Source organism: Zalophus californianus, chromosome 10 (assembly GCF_009762305.2).
Source record: "Zalophus californianus isolate mZalCal1 chromosome 10, mZalCal1.pri.v2, whole genome shotgun sequence".
Taxonomy (NCBI): Eukaryota; Metazoa; Chordata; class Mammalia; order Carnivora; family Otariidae; genus Zalophus; species Zalophus californianus.
In genome coordinates, this window is record NC_045604.1 from 84,728,583 (window position 1) to 84,749,286 (window position 20,704).

Sequence of the window (20,704 nt, forward strand, 5' to 3'; positions counted from 1 at the left end):
CTGAGGGCAGGAATCCAGATCTATTTGTCTTTGTGCCACCAACAGCTTGCACGTAATTTATAAATGAGTGAATGAATAATGGAAAGTCCTGGCAGGATTCAGAGGGGCGGCTCCATTTTGGGGATCATTCCTACCACTGACAGCTTTGCATATGTAGTGGAACAATGAGCCCTGGATTTGAGGTTCAAGGATGTAGCTTTGCTTTTCAGCTTGGCCTATCAGTAGTAACTTGAGAAGGCTATTTGACTCCTCTGAGCTTCAGTCTCATAATGGATGAGAAAGCCCTTTGTAAATTTTAATTCACTTTGCATATTGGCCAGCACTATATTAACATTAATGGCTATTATTGATGACTCTTTTTGAGCATGAGGAATAAGCCTGGCACATAATAGGTGGTCAGTAAACATTCACCACATGAACTGGATTTGGAATTCTGAGCACTTGACTGAAATTAAGCCCACTTAGGGCTGATAGCAGAAACCTTGGAAGGATGTGGAAGACTACAGAGTTTTCATGGAAATTGTTTCATCACAATGTGCTACTTAAAAAAAAAAGGCAACTCAATTTCCATTTTGTAGGTTAGGTGTGGGGTGGAGAGGGAATTCACTTGCCTGTCTTTGCTTAAAAATAATTTCAAGTAATTAAACCATCTGCTTGGGGAGAGGGCAGTGGGGACACTGGGAGAGTCTTTAATCAGGAAGGAAGACATAGTACCTCAAAAATGCCTGCAAAGACCAGGCTGGGAGGGTGAACCAAGACAGAGGTCTGTAGACACAGCATTTGTCTTTTCCCATGCCCTGAATACCAATGTCTGCAGCAGGCCCAGCGGCAGGCACAGAGTATAAGCAGTGGTACACAGGCCTGTTTATCTCAGCTGTGCCGCTCGGTAGCTGAATTGCCTTGGGCAGGTTATTTTACTTCTTGGAGCCTCAGTTCCCCCACTGCCAAATGGGGCTAATAGAAATACCACCTCTCGGGCATTGCCGTGGGGATTAAATGAGGCAATGTGGAATAATGGGTTTGATTCAGTGCTTGGCTCGGAGTAAGTGCTCAATAAATGGTAGTGGTGGTAGTGGTGATGATGATAGTTGTGATCAAGATGTTTCTTCAGTCTCTTCAAGGTGAGTATGGACATTACATTTATGGGATTAAGAAAGCAGTCACCTATTCATCTGATGCATCCATCCACCCATCCATCTACCCACGCACCTGTCCATTCAGTATTTGCAAAGCCCCCCCCCCCCCCAGAGGGTCTTGGCATCATGGAGATGACTCAGATCCAATGTGTACTGTGAGGGGCTCAAAGCCTAATTCAGCACTTTTTTTTTTTTTTTTTTTTAATTTAAAGAGAGAGAGAGGGAGGGCAGGGGAAGAGGGAGAGGCAGAGGGAGAATCTCCACCAGGCTCCATACGCAGCATGGAGCCCGACGTGGGGTTCTGTCTCACAATCCTGAGATCATGACCTGAGCCAAAATCGAGTCAGATGCTTAACCGACCGAGCCACCCAGGTGTCCCAATTCAGCATTTTTTGATGCCCCCAGGCAAAGGTAAGTTGAAGCCCCACAGGAAGTTAAATGCCTTACCCTCACCTCACCTCTGTTATGAAACTTGTCACATTGTATTATGATTATTGACTTGCCTTTCTACCCAACTGGAGTGTTGAGTTCTTTAAGGGCAGGGCCGTGTTATGTTCATGTTTGTCTTTCCCCCATCCTATCCCCTAGAACTCCGGGCATAAGTAGGGCCTCATGAAATGGAGCTTGATCCTTAACACAGCCTAAGGAGCCCAGGTGGGGATCTGCTAGGAAATCCTTGTCCGTCCTAAGAAAAAAACTCTTCTGTTTATTAAGCACCTGTCGAGTGCCAGGTACGTTGTCTCATGTATTCCCCTCAACAAGGGGGACACTCTTAGCCTAATTTTACAGATATGGGAATTGACACTCAGAAAAGTTAATTGCACACAGCTGGAAAGTCCAATGGATCTCAAATCCAGGTTTTCACCAACTTCCCTTTTTGCAGGAGAGCATTCAGTGCTCACATTTAGTGTGGTTGGAAAGAGTAGATGAGGCTAAAAGTGTGATAGTATAAATGGATATGGGGTGTGTGTGTGTGTGTGTGTGTGTGTGTGTGTCTGATATACATAGTCAAATTGAGGAAGGCAATAACACAGTAAATTTAAAATCCTATAGGAGCAAGGCAGGGAACATAAGTGAGAGAAACAGGCCAGGTATATATCTATATAAAATCTGTGCTAGGGGTACAATAGGAAAAGGTGGGGACTGTGGTGAGCTGGAGAGCACAAAAGCCATCTCAAGGAGACTATGGCTACTTGGTTCTAGGCACTTGATGACAGGGAGAGCTCAGTTTTTCTAGCCTTTAAAATTTTCCAAGACTCATGAGAAAACTGAATTTTTATGAGATTGCCTCTGAATGTTAATAGGCAAGGTGCTGCTTTTTAAGAAACTTTCAACAGGCTTCTTTCACATTCTGTGGGGTCTGACTTTCCGGTTGGTTGTCGGCTGTTGACTGGCTATGACCCCCAGTCCAGGCCTCTTCAGCAGGTTATATGAGGGTGGTTGAGAAGGATGTTAACCAGCAGCATGCATTTGACTAGCATTTTGAGGAAAATATTCAGTACTGACAGTGATTAAGGGAAAAAAAAAAAAAAAGAAAAAAGTCCTCTTACTTCCCAGAGCCATCCTCTTCTGGCTAGAAGGTCTAACTCTGAGGAAATCCAAGAGGCAACCACCATTTTCTTCCCTCTTCCATAAGCTCTCTCTGCCCATTTTCAGGATGTCCTTGGAGTCTCCACCTCCGTTTTTGGGGCATCACTCCCTTCTTCCTGCTGTACCCTGGGTCATTAGAATTGAATGCAGTCACAATGACAGTGTCCCTCTACCTTGCTGGCCAGAACTCAGTCCTGTTCATTTGTCAAATGACAGTGCTGAAGGTGACCCTTTTCTTCTTGTCCAAACATGTGCTTTCTCTCTGTTCAGGGCTCTTGCGACTGACAGCTGGATCATTAGCAGGACTTGCCCACTGCCACAACCAAGATGATAGCTCTGTTGTGCTGCGGGCGCTTTGCCACGGTGCCTGGAGAGCCAGGCACAGATGTCCTTGATGTCTGAGGACATTGTTAGTGTGCTCATTTCACTTCTCTGATGCTGTTTTACTTGGAGACCAAGGTGATTGATGGTGGATGGGGTAGGAATAGGACTGGAGAGGCTCTGAACATGACCCTTGACCCATACTCCTACTGTGTGCCAGGCACTGCGTTGGGCACTCTAAAGGTATTGCTCACTCTGTTCTACTGGAGCCCAGAGATCATTCACACTGCAACAGCTTCTTCTTGCGGCTTCCCTCCTAAACCACCTTCCGTCTGTTTTTTTCACAGCAGCCAGAAAGACCTTTGAAAAACTCAGATTAGGTCACGTCAGCTCCTTAAAAGGCTCCCATCTCTTCTTGCAACACTTAGAGTGAACTCCAGATTCCTTACTGTGGACCAGAAGGCCCCCACAGTCCAGCCTGTGTCCACCTCTTCCTCTCATCTCCTGCTACTCTCCCTCTTGCTCGTTGTACTCCAGCCACACAAGTCTGCCTTCGCTCCAGCTCATTCCCACCTCCGAGCTTTTACCCTTGCGCGTCCCTCTGCTGGCATGCCCTTCCCCTGTGCTTCCTGTGGCCAGTTCCTTCCCATTGTTCCAGTCTCAGTGCAGACATCAGCTCTTTGGAGAGCCCTTTCCTGACCACCCAACCGATGTAGCTTCCTATTGCCTTACCATGCTGTTTTCCTGACAGCATTATCAGTCTCTCAGAGTGTCGTTTATGCATCTGTTTACTTGTTTACCCCTTGTCTCCCCAGTAGAATGTATACCTGTGCAGGCACTCTTGTTTTTCCTCCAGTGCCTACATGGGTGCCTGGCATATGAAAGGGGTGCCATATATATGTGCTAAGTGAATAAAGTTGGTGTTATCACCCCCATTCTCAGATGAGGGAACTGAGGCTCCAAGAAAGGTAAATTACCTGCTCATGACTTCACAGCTAGCAGAGTTGCAGTGCTGGGACTGAACCCCCAGATATGCCTAATTCCTAAGTCAGTATTACTTTCCTGATGCCTTCTGGCCAGGACAGGTGGTGTTCTGGAAGGGTCCTGGGTGTGGAGGGCGGACATGATATGGGGACCAGGCTCTGTGAAGGTCAAGAGTGTGGGCCTGTGATTCCTTTAAGGAATGCCCATCCCTACCCTCTTCATGGCATTGGTCCCTCTTGAGTTCTTTCTCCAATCACTGCTCCATTCTGCCACCTTCCAGGAGAGCCGCTGCTTTTCGTTCAAGAGGCAGATGATGGTTCTTGTCAGCAGCTCTGTGGAGCTAAACCATGGTGGTGAGGCCAGGAATGCTAAAAGCAGACAGCTGCAGCCAGAACAGAATCACCAGGCCATTCTATACCTTTGACTGTGGGAGGAGTGTGTGTGTGTGTGTGTGTGTGTGTGTGTGTGTGTGTGTGTGTGCGCGCGCACGTGCGCACGTGTGTGTGCATGTCTCTGTGCGTGTCTCCCTGTGGGTGTATGTCTGTACATGTGTGTCTGTGTGTGTGTCTGTGCACACGTCTCTGTGTGTATGTGTGTGCATACATCTCTCTATGTCCGTGTGTGCGTGTGTGCACGTGCATGTCTGTGTGTGTGTCTCCCTGTGGGTGTATGTCTGTCTGTACATGTTTGTTTGTGTCTGTGCATGTGTGTCTGTGTGTGTCTGTGTGGGTGCATACATCTCTGTATGTCCGTGTGTGCGTGTGTGCACGTGCATGTCTGTGTGTGTGTCTCCCTGTGGGTGTATGTCTGTCTGTACATGTGCCTGTGTGTGTATGTGCATAAGTCTGTGTGCGTACACATCTCTGTGTCTTTGTGTGTGCATACATCTTTGTATGTCCGTGTGTGTCTGTGTGTGTGTGGTATGTTGCTGTGTGTGGGTCTGTGGAGAGTCCCTCCTGTGAAGTGATAGGCTGATAGTTTTTGCTGCACTTAGCTGAAAACGGTAAGAAATGTCTTTGGGGGAAAAGCAATTGCCCCAGGTCTTCAACTGCTAAACATTCTGGCAAATGAGGGGGGAAAGAAAAGAAGTTACTGGTGAGTACCAGAAGTCAAAAGGAGGCAACACTGTAAAATGTGTTGTCCCAAATCAGGGTTCCTTTGTGTGGTTTTTACAAAGCTCTGGCTTCCTGTTTCCTCTGCATCTCATGCCCTTTTCTCCTCCTGTCCTCAGGCTGCCTTTTGGCCTTCCAGACTCACCCTCTTTCTGTTCCGATATGTGGCACCAGTCCCCTCTTGCCTAAGAGTCATTGCAAAGCCTATGCCCCTTGCTTCTTCCTTCCATTCTTTCCTTCCTCAGCCTTCAGGTTCCAGTTTTTCCTCTTTGAGGGAGCTTTCCTTGCCTTCCCCATTGGGCAAGTCCCCCCATGAAAAGCTCTCCTATCACCATGTGCCTCTCCTTCATGTTCTTTCACATGTGACTACATTTATTCAGGTTTGTGATCATGCTGATCTTCCCCATGTATATGCATATGAGCATGCAGACAGGGAGTGGGTCTTTTTAGGCTTGCTTTGAACCTAGCACAGTGCCTGGTACTTGGTAGTGCCAGGCATATTGATGGATGGATGGATGGACGGATGGACAGATGGGTGGATGGATGGGTAAGTGAATCAATAAATGCAGATGCAGTTGTCCAATTGCACTTTCTGGTTTCTTGTCTCATTCTTTTTTGCCATGGGGCAAAATGAAAACATGTATTTGGGTTCAGAGTCCCAACTCTCAATGTAGTTCAGCTGGTCATAACCTTTACTCAAGAGAAGCCCAAGTCATTCAGCCTCCACTTGATAGAAAAGCAAAGATCCTGGCTTATCCATACAGAGAAGTTCCCTCACTTTGAATCTCACCAGGATCTAAGGTAACCACATCCTCCCCACACCCCGACCTTTCCTTCCTTACATTTCCTTTGTTGGTGTAGAGACAGCAGGGTTATCCGTATTGCAATGGTCAAAGCACACTGGATTCAGAATCTAAAAGATTTGGGGTCAAGGTCACACCTGATTAGCTGTATAACCTTGGTGGAAATTCCTTGTCCTCTCTAGGACCTCAGTTTCTGTATTAAGAGCATTGTACTAGATCAGGGCTCCCCAGATTTTGTGATTGGCTCACGAGCATTATGATTTTTGCCATATTCTTGTGTTCCCTGTACTATTGTTTACTTAACATTTTGTTTTAAAGTGATTTGTATTTTCCCCCCTGAATCTATACCTTATATAGTACTGCTGTCCAGGAATGCCTGGGTGGCTCAGTCAATTAAGCGTCTGCTTTCAGCTTAGGTCATGATCCCAGCATCCTGGGATCAAGTCTTGCATCGGGCTCCTTGCTCAGTGGGGAGCCTGCTTCTCCCTCTGCATGCCGTTCCCCTTGCTTGTGCTTGCTTGCTCCCTCTCTGACAAATAAATAAAATCTTTAAAAAATTTTTAAAAATACTGCTGTCCAATATAAATGGAATGTGAGCCACATATGCAATCTCAGTTTTTCTAGCAGCCACATTAAGAAAATAAGAAACAGGTGAAATTAATTTTAACAGTATGTTTTATTTAACTGTGTTCATCCAAAATGTAATCAATATAAATTATTAATGAGATATTTAATTTTTTTCATACTAAATGTCCAAAGTCTGGCATGTATTTTACATTTTGAGCACATTTCTCTATGGATGCTAATAAATCTTTCAGTGGAAATCTTCGATCTTTGTTTAGATGTCATAAAATATACAATTGAAAAGACTAGATTCACATACCCAAATTGTTCCAAGTATACAGTTATTTTCCAATAACTGAATCAAGTATCAAGGCTTAATTGTAAATTAATTGAAATGAGACCAGATAAAAAAAAAATCAGTTCCCGAGTTGTGCTAGTGAAATGTCAAGTGCCCTATAGCCACACAAGGCTGGGGGTTACTATATTGGACAGCATGGACATAGAGCAACCCTGAATCACAAACCCACCTCCCTGCTGTAAACAGAAGATATTCTTAAATACAATGACAATACAAGGGTGACATTAAATTTTAGCTAGATACTGAGCCCTAGGCCTGCTCTGTGTGTCTGTTATAAAGGGAGATTTAGCACACATAAAAAGGTGTTAAAGACACTAGCACCAAGATGAGACTTTCCCTTTGATAGAATCAGAAGGATTGAGAAAACTGAAAAGGGGTTAAATAATGATGCAGACTTGTGCCACCTAAAATAATCCCACATACAACAACAACAACAAAACCCCCCCAGAGTCTGGATGATTACTCTGAACTCTGAAATTCCACAGCCTGTTTCTGCTTTATTCCTCCTATCACTTTGCTTCCTCAAGAGACCACTAGCAGTGTGATTTTATAAAAAGGGAGAGTTGGGAAAGTAAGTTCTGGTTTAGACATTGCCGTTCCTAGCTCTGCGACTTTGGGTAAAGTCTCAGTTTCCTTCTGTTATAAAATGATGGTGCTTGCTCTCACAGAATAGCAGCCATGGAGTGGCAGACACTGGGGACCCTGCTAGCCATGCATTGCTTCATTTTGTCCATATCATACACCCTGTGAAAAAGGCACTGTTGTACCCATTCTGCAGAGAGGAACACTGGTGCTCAGAGAAGTTCAAGCAACTTGCCAGAGCCCCACCAATGGGAAGTCATGAGGCTGGAATTTGAATCTAGCCGGGGACCATGACCCCACATCCTAATCCACCATGCTCTCAGGTTTTAAGGGCTCTTCCATTTACAAAAATAAATAAATAAATAAATAAATGGTGGATTTGTGTTCCAGGACATTGTTAACATGCAGTTTGTGGTACTACTTGGAGCTCTTTCTTCTAGTCACGCCAAATCCCTGGTTTCCTGAGTTGGCATGCTTTTTTTATTTAGCCACACATTTATTTGGGTCTCCATTGCCTTTATTTCTTGCTCCCCTCCCTAACATCTTGTTTTTATTCTCCACCCACTGTGACCCCCTTGGCATTTCTTGGTGCTTCTTGAAGTTTTACCCACTCTGGAGTTTGTGAATTGGCAGCCTGGTGGGCTGTATCAAGCCTGCAGATATGTTTGGTTTGGCTCATGCAGTGCTGGCTCACATAGTGTTTTTAAAAATTTTTGAATTAGTTGCCAACATTGAAACATTGGGATATTTCACATAAAAATCTGGATTCCTAGATTTTTGGAAGAATTTGGCAACACTGGATTGGCTGGAGAGCTGAGTGGTGGTGGTACTTTCTAACCTACCCCAGTCCCCACTCCTCCCTATTGTCTGTCATCCCCATCTCTTATGACCTAGCCCAAGTGTCAGTTGTCAGCTGTCATTGTGTGGGGGCTGCCATTCTCTTAGATAAAGCTGGGCAGCAGTACTGAGTATCACTGTCGATTCCTAGCTATGTGACTGTGGGTATCTCAACATTCTCATCTGAAAAATGGGCATGATAACTCTACAGGCGTCAGAGGGTCATTGGGGGAATTAAATGAGTTAGTGCCTGTAAAATGTTTTGAAGAATCCCTAGCACATAGTGCAACATATGCGTTAGTAGTTGTTAAGAGGAAAGTGCAGTGGTTTTGGTACATATGTCTCTATCACTGAGGGAAAATTAGAGAGACCAAAAGAGCCACATGCTTTCAGAAAAACAGCAGGGAAGCATGATTCTTTGGGTAAGTGAAGCATTTCTTAAAACTGGGCCGCTGTGTGCATTTACACTATCTGACTGCTTCTAGCAGGTATTTGAATTTGAGACACCTGCCCTCCCCTGCCCCCAGCATTTCAGGCACCCTCTGCAGGGCTGGCATTCCCTATCAGTGTTGCCCACATAGTTCAGATCACATGGAGGTTCAGTGACAGGGTCTGTGTTCACCTCCCCACCTCGCTTCTGTTCATGGTCCTGGCTGCAGCATGCAGGGCAGTCTTGCTGGGTGCTTGTCAGACCCTTTATCAACTTTAGCTAAAGAAGATTTCATGTTCTGGACTGATGTATTTCTGGAGGTTTCACTGAACCACAGGCAACTCTCTGAGAGGTACAAATTCCTTGGGCTTATGATGGAATTGATTACTTATTGGATAATTCATTCCTAGTTTTCCAGGGCAAAGAGTTTCATTCCTGGTGGGTGCACTTTGAGTGGAATTGTGCAGTTATGGAAAAGACCTATATATAAAGTTATTTGTGGCTTCAGGGGATTTACAAAGCTTGTTGACATGTCAGGCAATAAAAACAATGCTACCTACTATTTATTGAGCTCCCACAATGTTCAAGGGATTGTGGGAAGCCTTTGCATATTTTATTTTGGATTACCATCACAACAATGCAAGGCACAGAAGATAAATAACATTTACTGACCTCTTAACTCTATTTGAGAGCACACATGTGCCAAGAATGGTGCTACACATTTTTACAATTTCATTTGATCCTCACAACACCCCTATGAGATAGGTATTATTATGATCCCATCTCACTGATGAGTATGAGACACAGAGAGGGTGAGAAATTTGCCCAAGGTCACAAACTAGCAGGTAGGGGAGCTAGGATTCAAACCCAGGCAGTTTGACATTAGCGATCCCTTGCTTAACTGCTGAACTTGGCTGACTGCTTTCTTACAAATGAAAACGGAGGCTCAGAGGTGGAGTATCATATCTGAGATCACACAGCAAACAAGGGTAAGGTAGAGGATCCAAATCCATGTCCATTCAGTTCCAATGCAGTGTCTTTTATACTCAACCTCAAAAGCAGAAATGACACATGGGATCACTACAGAAATCATGCAGGGGCAAGGACAAAAGCTACTGGTCTGGACCCCAGCCCAAGGCTAGCCCCAGCCAGCCTCCAGCATAGCTACTTCATTGGTCTGTACTTGTTTCCCATCTATGGGCCATGTTTCCAACTGAGCTATACAAGCAGAACCCGGCTCCCCCAGGTCTTTGACAGACCCACACAGTGAATTATTGCCAGAGCCAAGCCTGGAATCCAGGACTCCTCATGCAGTGCTCTTTCTCCCACTGTTATAACTTAAGGGATCCAAGGCCCAATGTGCATAAAGAGGAGCCATACAGGTTACAGAGGACAGTTAAGTGCAGCGTGTAGGGACTTTGACATTAGAGTGCCCATGTGCTTTTGAAAGGGGCAGCCATTAAATAAATTATGGTACAGATATACAATGGAATACTATGCAGCTTCATAAAAGAATGAAAAAGCTTCAATATACCATTATGGATGATTAATATATTAAGTGAAAAAGAGTAAGACGGAGGACAGTGTGTACAATGTGCTCATTTTGAGGAGAGTAAAAAATAAAAAGAAGAGTTGAAATCCTCTATTCATACTTGCTTGTATATCCACTAAAATACTCTGAAAGAACAAAAAGAACTCAAGATACTGATGAACTAGTTACCTGTGTGGTGGTGATGATGGGGTGGATTTGAGAACTGGTGAGCAGGGGAAAGGGATGGTAGGAAGATTTTGCAATGTGTGCCTTTTTATATTTTTAAGTTTTTGAATAATATAAATGTCATTACTTATGTAATGTGCACACACACATACACACATGCATGCACCACACAAAAGCAGCTGCATAGGAAAGCAGCCTATTCCTCAGCCACAGCCAACCTTCTGGGAATATGAGCCTAATGTTCTTCTGGTGTTTCAAGGGAACTTGGAAATCTATTTTTTTATTCCAATTTTTAGTTTCAAATTGTTCATTGCTAATATATAGAAATATAATGGGTTATTGGAAATTAACAATGTGTCCTATAAACATGCTGAACTCACTTAATAGTTCTTAGGAACTTTTTTTGGTGGAGTATTTGTGATTTTCTCTGAAGGCAATTGTATCATCTGTGAATAGAAACAGTTTAATTTCTTCCTTCCAGTATACCTTTTATTTCTTTTTCTTGCCCAGCTAGAACTTCCAGTATGCTGTTGAATCTGAGTAGTGAGAGCAGATATCCTTGCCTTGCTCCAGATCTTAGAGGGAAAACATTCCATCTTTCATCATTAAATGTGATCTTAGCTATAGGTTACTTATTGATGGTTAAAGAAGTTCTGTCTATATTCCTAGTTTGATAAGATTTTATCATGAATGGATATTGAATTTTGTCAAATAGTTTTTTTTGCATTTATTGAGAAGATCATATGGATTTCCTTTTTTGTTTTTTTTTTTTTTTTAATATGATAGGTCACACTGATGATTTTCAAATGTTGAACCAGCCTTGCATTCCTGGAATAAACCCAAGTTTGTCTTGGTTTATTATCATTCTTATATATTCCTGAGTTAGATTTGGTAATATTTTCTTGAGGAATTTTTTTGTGTGTGTCTGTGTTCATGGGGAATATTGGTCAGTAGTTTTCTTATAATGTCTGGTTTTGGCATTAGGGTAAAACAGGTGTCATAAAACAAGTTGAGAATTTTTCCTTAACTTTTTAAATGATGAAAAAAATGACTTATAGAGTGCTTACTGTGTGGCAGGCAGTGTGTTAAATGAATAACCCACTGAAGCCTCACAGCAACTCTGCGAGGTATGTGCCATTATTACCATCATCCCATTTTACAGATGGGAAAGTGAGGCACAGAGTAGTTAAAGTCACTTACCTAAGGTCACATAGCTTATAAGTAGCAAAGCCAGGACTCAGACCCCAGAGGTCTATCGCCAGACCTTATACTCTTAACCTGTTTACTAGATTTTCTCGAAAGATGTTTACAGGTGAATGAGAACACATCTGGAGTACTCAGTCCATCTTACTGGTCACCATTTTCCCACCCCTGGTTAACAATAACTGTAACTACTGTGTGTCACAGCACTAACTGTCTGCCAGGTGACAGACTCATCGTCTCCATCTCGCACCGACCCTCACAGGCAGGTATTAACCTGTGCTTTCTTCTAGTTACGGCTCCCCTATTGGCAGTTGCAGAAATGCTCCTATCAGCTGGGTGGTGTGTGGTTTCAGACTATCATCTTCCTTACCTTGTCTCCTTTAACATCCCTGGTGCCTTTTAGAAAGTAAAATTTAAAAAATATCTTTCGAATCTCAGTTTAATTTTGTGCTGCTCCTTCCTTATCGGCCAGGCTCACCTGTCTTCTCTGCCGCTCTCGCCCCCCCAGGCATCAGGCTCATCTCTTCCTCCTGCACTGCCTTCTGCCTTTTACTGTCTTGTCCTAGTTGGCCTCATCAGTGTCCCCAACTCTACCTTGTTCGCTTGGCTGGCTTATTGTATGCATTTTGAAAGATTAGAAACATCTTGCTTACTTAAAAGGAGGAGAAAAGAGACAGAGTTTTAGGGATAGCTGGGACACCAATTTTTTCCATCGAGCACATAGCATGAAGGACTGAGGTTAGTTAAAAGAACTTCCTGGCAATGATGAAGGCACTGTGGTGCAATTGAAAGAGCAGGTGTTTGCACACTGGCTTGACTGTGTGACTATAGACAAGATGCTCCACTTCTCTGAATCTGTTTGCTCATCCGTAAAATGGGTTCAGAGACACGTACAGGTCATAGGGATGTGGTGGGGATTAAGTACAATAATCTAAGTATTTAACATGCAAAAAGATCCAGTGTGGAGAAGGCACTAATAAGTGCTTTCCTCAGTCCAGACACTGTGCTAAGCCATTTTATATAGACAATCTTATTTAATATACACTATCTGTGTGGGTAAGTAGATACTGCTGTTACCCTGATTTTATAGGTGGGGAAAATTATGGTACAGAAAGTTAAGAGTTCTTAAGTGGCAGATTCTTAAGAGTTCTTAAGTTCTTAAGAGTTCTTAACTGCCCATACTTCACATTAGGACCCCCTGGGACCCATGCCATACCAATTAAGTTAGACTGTCTGGGGCCATTCCTAGAGGCAGGGTATTGGACCACATGCTTTTCCTAAGCTCTTCCTTTCAGTCTGGAGACTGAAGGTGGTAAGAAACATCTGTGCTTTCTCCTAGTTAATGGCTCCCCTATTGCCAAACACTCAGCCACTCCCCATCCACCCCTTGGTTCCCACCCATGTTTTCAACCATCCCTGTGAGAATTTGGAAATGGGGTGAGTCCACTGCCAGGAAAAGTGATTCAATTAAAATCTCAGTTTTCAACAATATTACCAAGCCCTGTGGTCTGTTACTTCACACCCAGCATAGCTGTGCATCCCGGTCAGTAGCAGGGTAATGAGGGTTTGCTAATTGCTGGGGGGGGCGGGGGGGGGAATACTGTAGTGAGCTCAGCAGGAGGAGTAAGGCGCTGAGCTAAGTGCTTTTCCTGTGGCTCCCAGCCCCTTCTCTGGCTCACATGCCAAGCAGCCCCCCTCCTCACAGCCAAATCAGCTTCATGATGACCACAACTGCCGCACCACAGTGGTAATCAGTGTGTGGTGCATCAGGCCCTGAGCTGAGTGCTTAACTTGCACCATCATCTCCATCAACATTTTTACTTCTCACCATCATTCCAGGAGTTAGCTGCTGTCCTAATGCCTATTTTACAGATGTGGAAACAGAGGCACAGAGTCACAGAAGGTCCACATGTTAATACCCAGCTTCATTCTGTAGTGTGCATTCTTAGGTACCAGGACATACTTGCCTGCCCTTATGGTTCTAAGAGAATGACTTAAGTATTTTACTTTTGAACCACCTTGCAAACCATTAACAAAACCATTATCAGCCCATGGTCTTCCCGAAAGCCTGGCCTCTTCAGTCATCCTTTTCCAGAATGCTTGGTCCTTGCATCTACCACAAACTCTACTTGTGAGCTCCTTGAACTCAGGGACTGTACCTTAGGGATCCCCGAGTCCCTTAGGCACCTCTTTAGCACTTGGCACACAGTAGGTGGCCACAACTCTTAGTACTCATCAACGCCTTCCAAGTACTCATCAACGCCTTCCAAGTTCTCATCCCGATCCCTCCCTCCTTTAAGTCTCCAAATCCTGGGCTCAGCCTTGATGAGCCTGTGCCTAGCACTGTCTGGCACACAATAGGTGCCAATGCTATGGGTCAGAAAGGCCCTTAGCTGGCATAGGAGTTATGCTGTGGAGATGTGAGGTATCTTGCCTTCCACCTTGAGGTGTTTGAAGGTCTGAGCTTTTCCCTGTTCTGCTCATCCTCATGTTCCTGCTCTGGACCTTTGGAGCCTCTCCTTGTCTTTATGTTTCTGTCCCTTAAAGGGTTTTCAGAAGAAAAGCCTGAGAGAGTGGCTACTTTAGTCAGCAGAGGAGATGTAGGGGTGAAGGTGGAGGGGTCAGACTAATTCTGATGTGAGAGCTAAAGGGAAAAGGGGCCCTGTCACTTTTCTGGTTCAGCAAGTGTCACCAATAACCAACATTCTCAAAAACTCACTCACCTTAAGAGAGCTCTGGGAGAGGCCCAGGAGGGCTGACGGGGAGGTAGGGACTGGACTGAAATCAATTCCTGCTCAAGGTAATTACAGGACAAGTGCTGCTGCCCCAGCAGGGCGAATCAGAGGTTGAGTGTCTCTCAGGGCAGCCAGAACGATTAGTTAGTAATAAAAACCTCATCACTTGCTGGGAGAGAGGTTCAGTAATTGTAAACTTATGCTTTTCTGTGCCTGCCAAAATTTGTGAGGGGGCATGTATTTAAACAACCTTATCAGGGCCCCTGACCACCAAGTTGAATGTTTTGAAAAGGAAATCTCAGCAAGCCTCTCAAATCCAGCTCTCAAGTTCCCAGGATCCTGGGATGCGGAATGACAGGGTAGATGATGCTATGATTCTAGGCTGTACATTGGATTTTTTTCTTTGTGCTTCCTTTTGTCCCTCTCTCATCTCCCTGCAAGTGATCTTTAGGAATCTTTCTGTACACAGACTGTCTCAGGGACTATCTGGAAGAAGGGTTTATCTCAAGCTGGAACCCCAGGAAACCCCTCCTCCTCTCTCACAAATAGCAAGCACCCCCCAGCCCCCAGCAGCTCAGCTCTCTTCAGGAATTCAGCACCAGTCTCAGCCACACTTTGGAGAGGACGTTAAGATGTGGGACCAGCTAGACATCCGCAGCAGTCGTCAGCTGCCCAGGGTGGGTAGATAGGGAAGCAAAGCCAGGGGGCAAGGCATGTCCTCAAGGAGACTGTGACCCCCTGAAGTGGCGGTCTCCGCATTCTGTGTGTGTCTCTGGATCCTTGCCCTGGTCAAAGCATGGTCCCAGAGCCACCCTGACCCTTCTTAGCCTGCCTGGAGACCCGTTCTTTGCTTAGGGGTCACAGGGGCTCATCCCTTGCTCCATCCCAGTGGCCCCAGAGAAAGTGTGCTGGGCATCAGTCTCCCGCTTCACCTGGAATCAGGCGGGGACAGCGGTGGGGCACAGGGGCAGAGGTTTCCTCAGGCTGAGGTGGACATGGGGGGCGACGGGAGAAGTGAAGCCCCCACCAAACCATCTGTTGGCAGGTGCGGTCAGGTCACATACACGGCCCCCACTGGACACCCTCAGGGATGCGGATCCCTTCAGATGCGCATGCAAATACTCGAATCCATGCGCACACTCACACCAACCCATACACCGTGCCCATGCAAATACTCGAATCCATGCGCACACTCACACCAACCCATACACCGTGCCCATCAGCTGCCACGCACGCTCGTGACACACACACACACACACACACACACACACACACACACACACACACACACACACACACACACACACACACACACACACACACACACACACACACACACACACACACGAGAGTCCCCGCCAGGCCACAGCAACTTCCTTTCCCCCAGTCTGGAAATGTCCGCAGTTGCCCTTAAGGCTTAAACTTTTTCAGAGGGAGCGCCAGGGATCGCAAGGTGAGGGTATCGAGACCTGGGGCCTCTGGCAGGGTTGCTCCGCACTTGGGGCTCCTGGCTTCCTCCCTCTCCCGCACGCTCCTCACCTGGTAAACCGAGGCACAGCAAGAGGCTGTAGTAGACCACGGGCACGAAGCCCAAGCCGCAGACCGAGCCAGGGGACCAAGATAGCGAGCTGTTGGCTACGAGGTGGGCGTGCGTGTGCTCCATGAGCTCGCCCCTCGTTCCCCTAGTCTCCGCACCCGGCCTGCCAGCCCCGCTCTGGACGCCGGCTCAGTGGTGGCGGCGGCGGAGGCAGCAGCTGGAGCAGCAGCGCCTCTCTTCCCGCTGTACTTGCTTCTACCCTTGGCCGTGGTCCCCTCTGCTCGCTCCGCACCTGCCTGCCCGGAGTCCTGGCACGGCCCTCGCGTAGGGCACAGGGCAGTGGGCGCAGGGACTCGGGAGGGGCTCCCAGAGCCGGTTAGTGCGCCTCCCACCTCGGACCTGCTCGGCTCCCGCCTCGGAGACGGGAAGCTGGGACGCTGCTCCCCGCAGCCAATCAGCAACTGCCTGGACGCGGATGATGGGAAGGGTGTGTGTGTGTGTGTGTGTGTGTATCCATGGGAGGAGGGGGGGGTCCCAGCTGCTTCTTAGAGCTCCAGTTTCAGGAGAGGAGTGAGACCTGGGAACCCCAGAGGAAGACCCGGGTGGGAATCGGCTACCCCTCTCCACCCGCTGCGGGAGGGGCGTGGTGTGGGTGGGACCTGCTTCTCCAGCAGCGGCTCCGTACTCCTCCAACGTGTCCTCAGTTTGCCTTTCTCAACTCACCTCCTAGCCACTTCTTTTCCCCCTTGCCAGTGCTCCAAGTCCATCTCCATAGAGGATTCTCCACCTAGTACATGGGGGGAAGAGGAAGCTATCGGAGCGAGAATGCTCAAGGGTCGTCGGTTCTCCGGGCCAGAGGAGCTGCGCCTGAAAGGAAGTGTGCATGCATCTCAGTGCGTGTGTTGATTCTGGGGAAGGCCAGAGGTGGACTATCCCTGAGTGGAGTGCCTTTGAAGGGGTTGCAGGCTGGCTTAGAGAAGCCCGCCACACTGAGACCTTCTGTCAGGAATAAGGATGTTGCAACCATTCACACATACACTCCCCCACGCTCACACAAAGACACACAATACCCAGTCATGTGGGCTCACTCAGGAGGGCAGCGGAGACCCTCTCATCTCTCACCCAGGGACGTGAAAACACAGGAGCACCCTTATCAACATGCACAAAGACCACACTCACGTGACATCCCAGACACACAGAAACCCATGTGGGCATCATCTAGGGGTGGTCTAGTTTGAGAGTTGTGTGAAGTATAGGAGAGGTCAGCAGGTGGGACCTAGGCAGTCTTGGAGAGTTGGGGTGAATGGCACTCCCCTTTTTCCTCAGTGTAGGAGGGTGGAGAGTTCCTAGTGCAGCTCTTCTAGAGGCCACAACATATTTGGGTAGGGAGAGAAATCTGGGGCTCAAGACAGCATGTGTGAGAATTAGATTCTGTAGAAATATGGAGGAGGGGCACTTCCAGGGGCTGGCTGTAGCTGCTGCCAATCAATGCAAGAGCATGTGATAGCTCTGAAAATCCCAAGACCCCTCTCTGTTCTGCCCCCGGCGCCCCTACACCCATTCCTGGGGAGAAGGAACTGGCTGGGCTTTCCCCAGCCTCTTTCAGGTCTCCTAAGATGAAGGAGACCCCTGCTTTTCATGCTCAACAAGGGTCATGTGTCCATTCCCCATCATTGTTAGGGGCTTCCCAAGGCAGGCATTGGGGGTGGGGGTGGTAGCAAACTCCAATGCAGCCAGGGCCAGGCAATCTGCATAAGGGAGGGATCTGCTGAGTCTAGCTGGGTCTGTGGTGAACAGAGAGGCTTGTGCCCCCCTAAAGGGACAGAGTATTACCAAGAGTCATGTGGGCCTAGTGAGCACAGGTTTGATATTCCAAGCCAAGTTAGATATTGAAATTTTGTTGTGAACTCTCCCATTTAAATGTGACTACCCCGAACAAAAACAAAACAAAAACTCCACTGTGTTGATAAATAAAGCAGTATCATTGCAGAGGTTCAATAAATAATGGTTCAAAACCCTATAGATTAGATTTGTCTGCAGGCAACCAAACTGAGATGAGAAGCTGGGGCTAAAAGGGGGAGTGTATGTGGTTTGACTAAGCTCCCCAATCTATTCAGGGACCTCTCAACATTGTGAATCAAGGATAATGCCTCAGGGCTTTTGCACTGGCTATTCCCTCTGTCTGGAGTGCTCTTTCTCCGGAAAGCCGTATTAACCCGCCTCTTCACCTCCTTCAAGTCTTTCTCAAACAATCCTGTTTCAAATTGAAATCTCCACTACTACCCTCCAAAATGCTCATTTCCTCTGCTCTTCCCCTGCTTAACTTTTCTCCATAGTGCTCAGCACCATGGTCATACCATATACAGTCTATTTAATTAGTTTATTTATCTGTTTCCCCTCTTAGAGAGGCAGGGCCTTTTGTCTGTTTTGTTCACAGTTGCATCACCAGCTTCTGTACTGTGCCTGCATATTGCAGACTCTCAATAAACAATGAAAGAATGGAAGGCCCCAGCACCCACTGACCTAAGACATGTAGGGCATGGGGAGATGAGTTTATCTTTGCTTGTCTTTGCAGGCCAGAGTGTCAGAATGTGGGTGGCTGTGAGGGTTGGGGGGCATAGTCTCAGATTTAGCATGTAATTATCATGTCTGACTAGCCACTCTAAAAATAATTTATGTGATTTGGATTCTGGGGATCTAGATAGAAACTCTTTATAAAACTACAAACTTGGCTGGGCAGAGAAACAGGGCTGCATGGGGAATCTTGATGGACATTATTTTTTTCTGAGCCTCTATTTCCTCATCTGTACAATGGGGATGAAAGAAACCAGGTATGCCTTATTTTGGAGATGTTGAACAGGACGAGAGGAAGTAGAGAGGTGGAAACAGTGCAGACTGTGATCTGGAGAATGGGGGCATTGGATGGGGTACTCTGCTGGCTCCATGGAGAACCTTGGCAGCCTGTCAAGGTCAAAGTTTCCTGGGAAGTGGGTGGGTTAGATGAGAAGAACTTTAAGGTCCTAGTTCAGATTTTAGTCTTGTGAAGGGACAGGTTGAGTCAACAACAAAGTCTGTTTAATTTTGCTCAAGGGCTGAGCCACTTGACTGACTCTGTAAGATGAGCATCAACTGTGGTTAGCTAAATTCATTCACTTATTCATTCTTTCAACAGACTTTTACCGAACATTTAATGTGTGTTGATCAGGACTTGCCGCATCGCTGCAGGGCCTAATGCAAAAATGAAAATACAGGGCCTCTTGTTCAAAAATTAAGAATTTTAGGGCAGTATAGGAGAGAGAACTATTTATTGTACATTCTTTACTTCCATAAAGAAATATGCTGTCTCTCATTTTCCTGAAACACTTGGCCCTCTTGGTCTAGCCTCCATTTCTCTACCCTTTGATGGAGGCAGTGATCTAAAGGAATAATTCTTTTCTCTAGGAAAAATGGCAGCACAAACATAAATTGTTACTGACACAACTTAGAGTTGGGAATGCAAAAGGGAGTGGTGGGGACTGTAACAAACTGGAGGTGTGTGCTAGCCACTTACTGAGTTCTGGGTATACAGTTGTTTTAAGAAGTTGACATGATCTCTCATTTCCTGAATCTTAAGTGCAAGACATAGACATGAATCAATTCATCTGATACACACACACATGCACACATACACAATTCTAAACTTGGATAAGTGCTATCAAGAAAAAGTCAAAAGGGGGGCACCTGGATGGCTCAGTCGGTTAAGGGTCTGCCTTTGGCTCAGGTCATGATCCCAGGGTCCTGGGATCGAGCCCCATATTGGGCTGCCTGTTCAGCAGCGAGCCTGCTTCTCCCTCTCCCTCTGCCTGCCCCTCCCCCTGCTTGTGCTCTTTCTCTCTGTCAAATTAATAAATAAGATCGTTAAAAAAAAAAAAAAGAAAAAGTCAAAGGAATGAGAAAACATGTACCAGTGAGATCTGATGTAGTCTGGCAATCAGGGAAGGCTTCTCTCAGGAAGTGATATTTGAATCTGAGATGAAAGTGAAGGATGAGTAAGGGTTAATTAGGTAAAGGGATGTGGGGCTAGGGGTGAGGGGAACATCCCAGGTCAGAGGAAAGAGCAAATGCAAAGGCCCTGGGGTGGGATAGAGAAGGACTCTTTGAAGAACTGGAAGACCAGGGAGGCTGGGGTAGAGTGAGTGGGGGGTGGTGCGTGGAGCTGGATGTGGTTGGAGAATGGGAAGGGCTTTGCAGGCTGTGTCAGGGAGTTTGGTCTTATCCCTAGTTTTAAGCAGGGGAGTGCCACAATTAGATTTGCATTTTAAAACATTTGCTTTGTCAGGGAGGTGGAGGATTGATGGAAGGGAAGCAAGAGCAGAGGTGGGAAGACAAGTTATGAGGCTGTCAGGTTGGACATGTGAGAAATGATGGTGGCTTGGACTAGGGTGGTACTGATGATGGAGTGGACTGCATCCCGGAAGCTAGGGAATGAGTGCATGAAGAGAGTGGGGTAGAAAGAAGGGAAGGGAGAGAGAGACACAGACGGAGAAAGACACACACACACAGAGAGACAGACAGGAAAAGAAGGAGAGAGACAGAGACAGAGATGTGGACAGAGGCACAGAGAGGATGGATGAATAGACAGATTGATGGGGAGAGAGACACACACAGTGATTATGACTGAGATTGTTCTGGATGGGAAGGTTGGTGAAAGGGGCTTGGAGCTCCCTAGGACCACTCTGCTGACCCTGTCTGTGCCCCTACCTCCCATAAGAGTGTAACTTGTCCTCTGGTTTCTCCTCGCTTTACAAGGCTCCTC

General features: G+C 46.4%; 1 protein-coding gene and 1 long non-coding RNA gene across 2 annotated transcripts in view; one reads left to right on the plus strand and one right to left on the minus strand.

Moving 5' to 3' along the window:
* The window catches only part of GPR139 (G protein-coupled receptor 139), a 39,918-nt gene extending 23,883 nt beyond the window's left edge, over positions 1–16,035 (minus strand). Inside the window, exon 1 of the mRNA XM_027613031.1 lies at positions 15,912–16,035. Within this exon, the coding sequence (XP_027468832.1) occupies positions 15,912–16,035 (124 nt within the window). The remainder of the gene's footprint in view (positions 1–15,911) is intronic.
* The window catches only part of LOC113933180, a 214,298-nt gene that overhangs the window by 131,954 nt on the left and 61,640 nt on the right, over positions 1–20,704 (plus strand). The window lies entirely within an intron of this gene.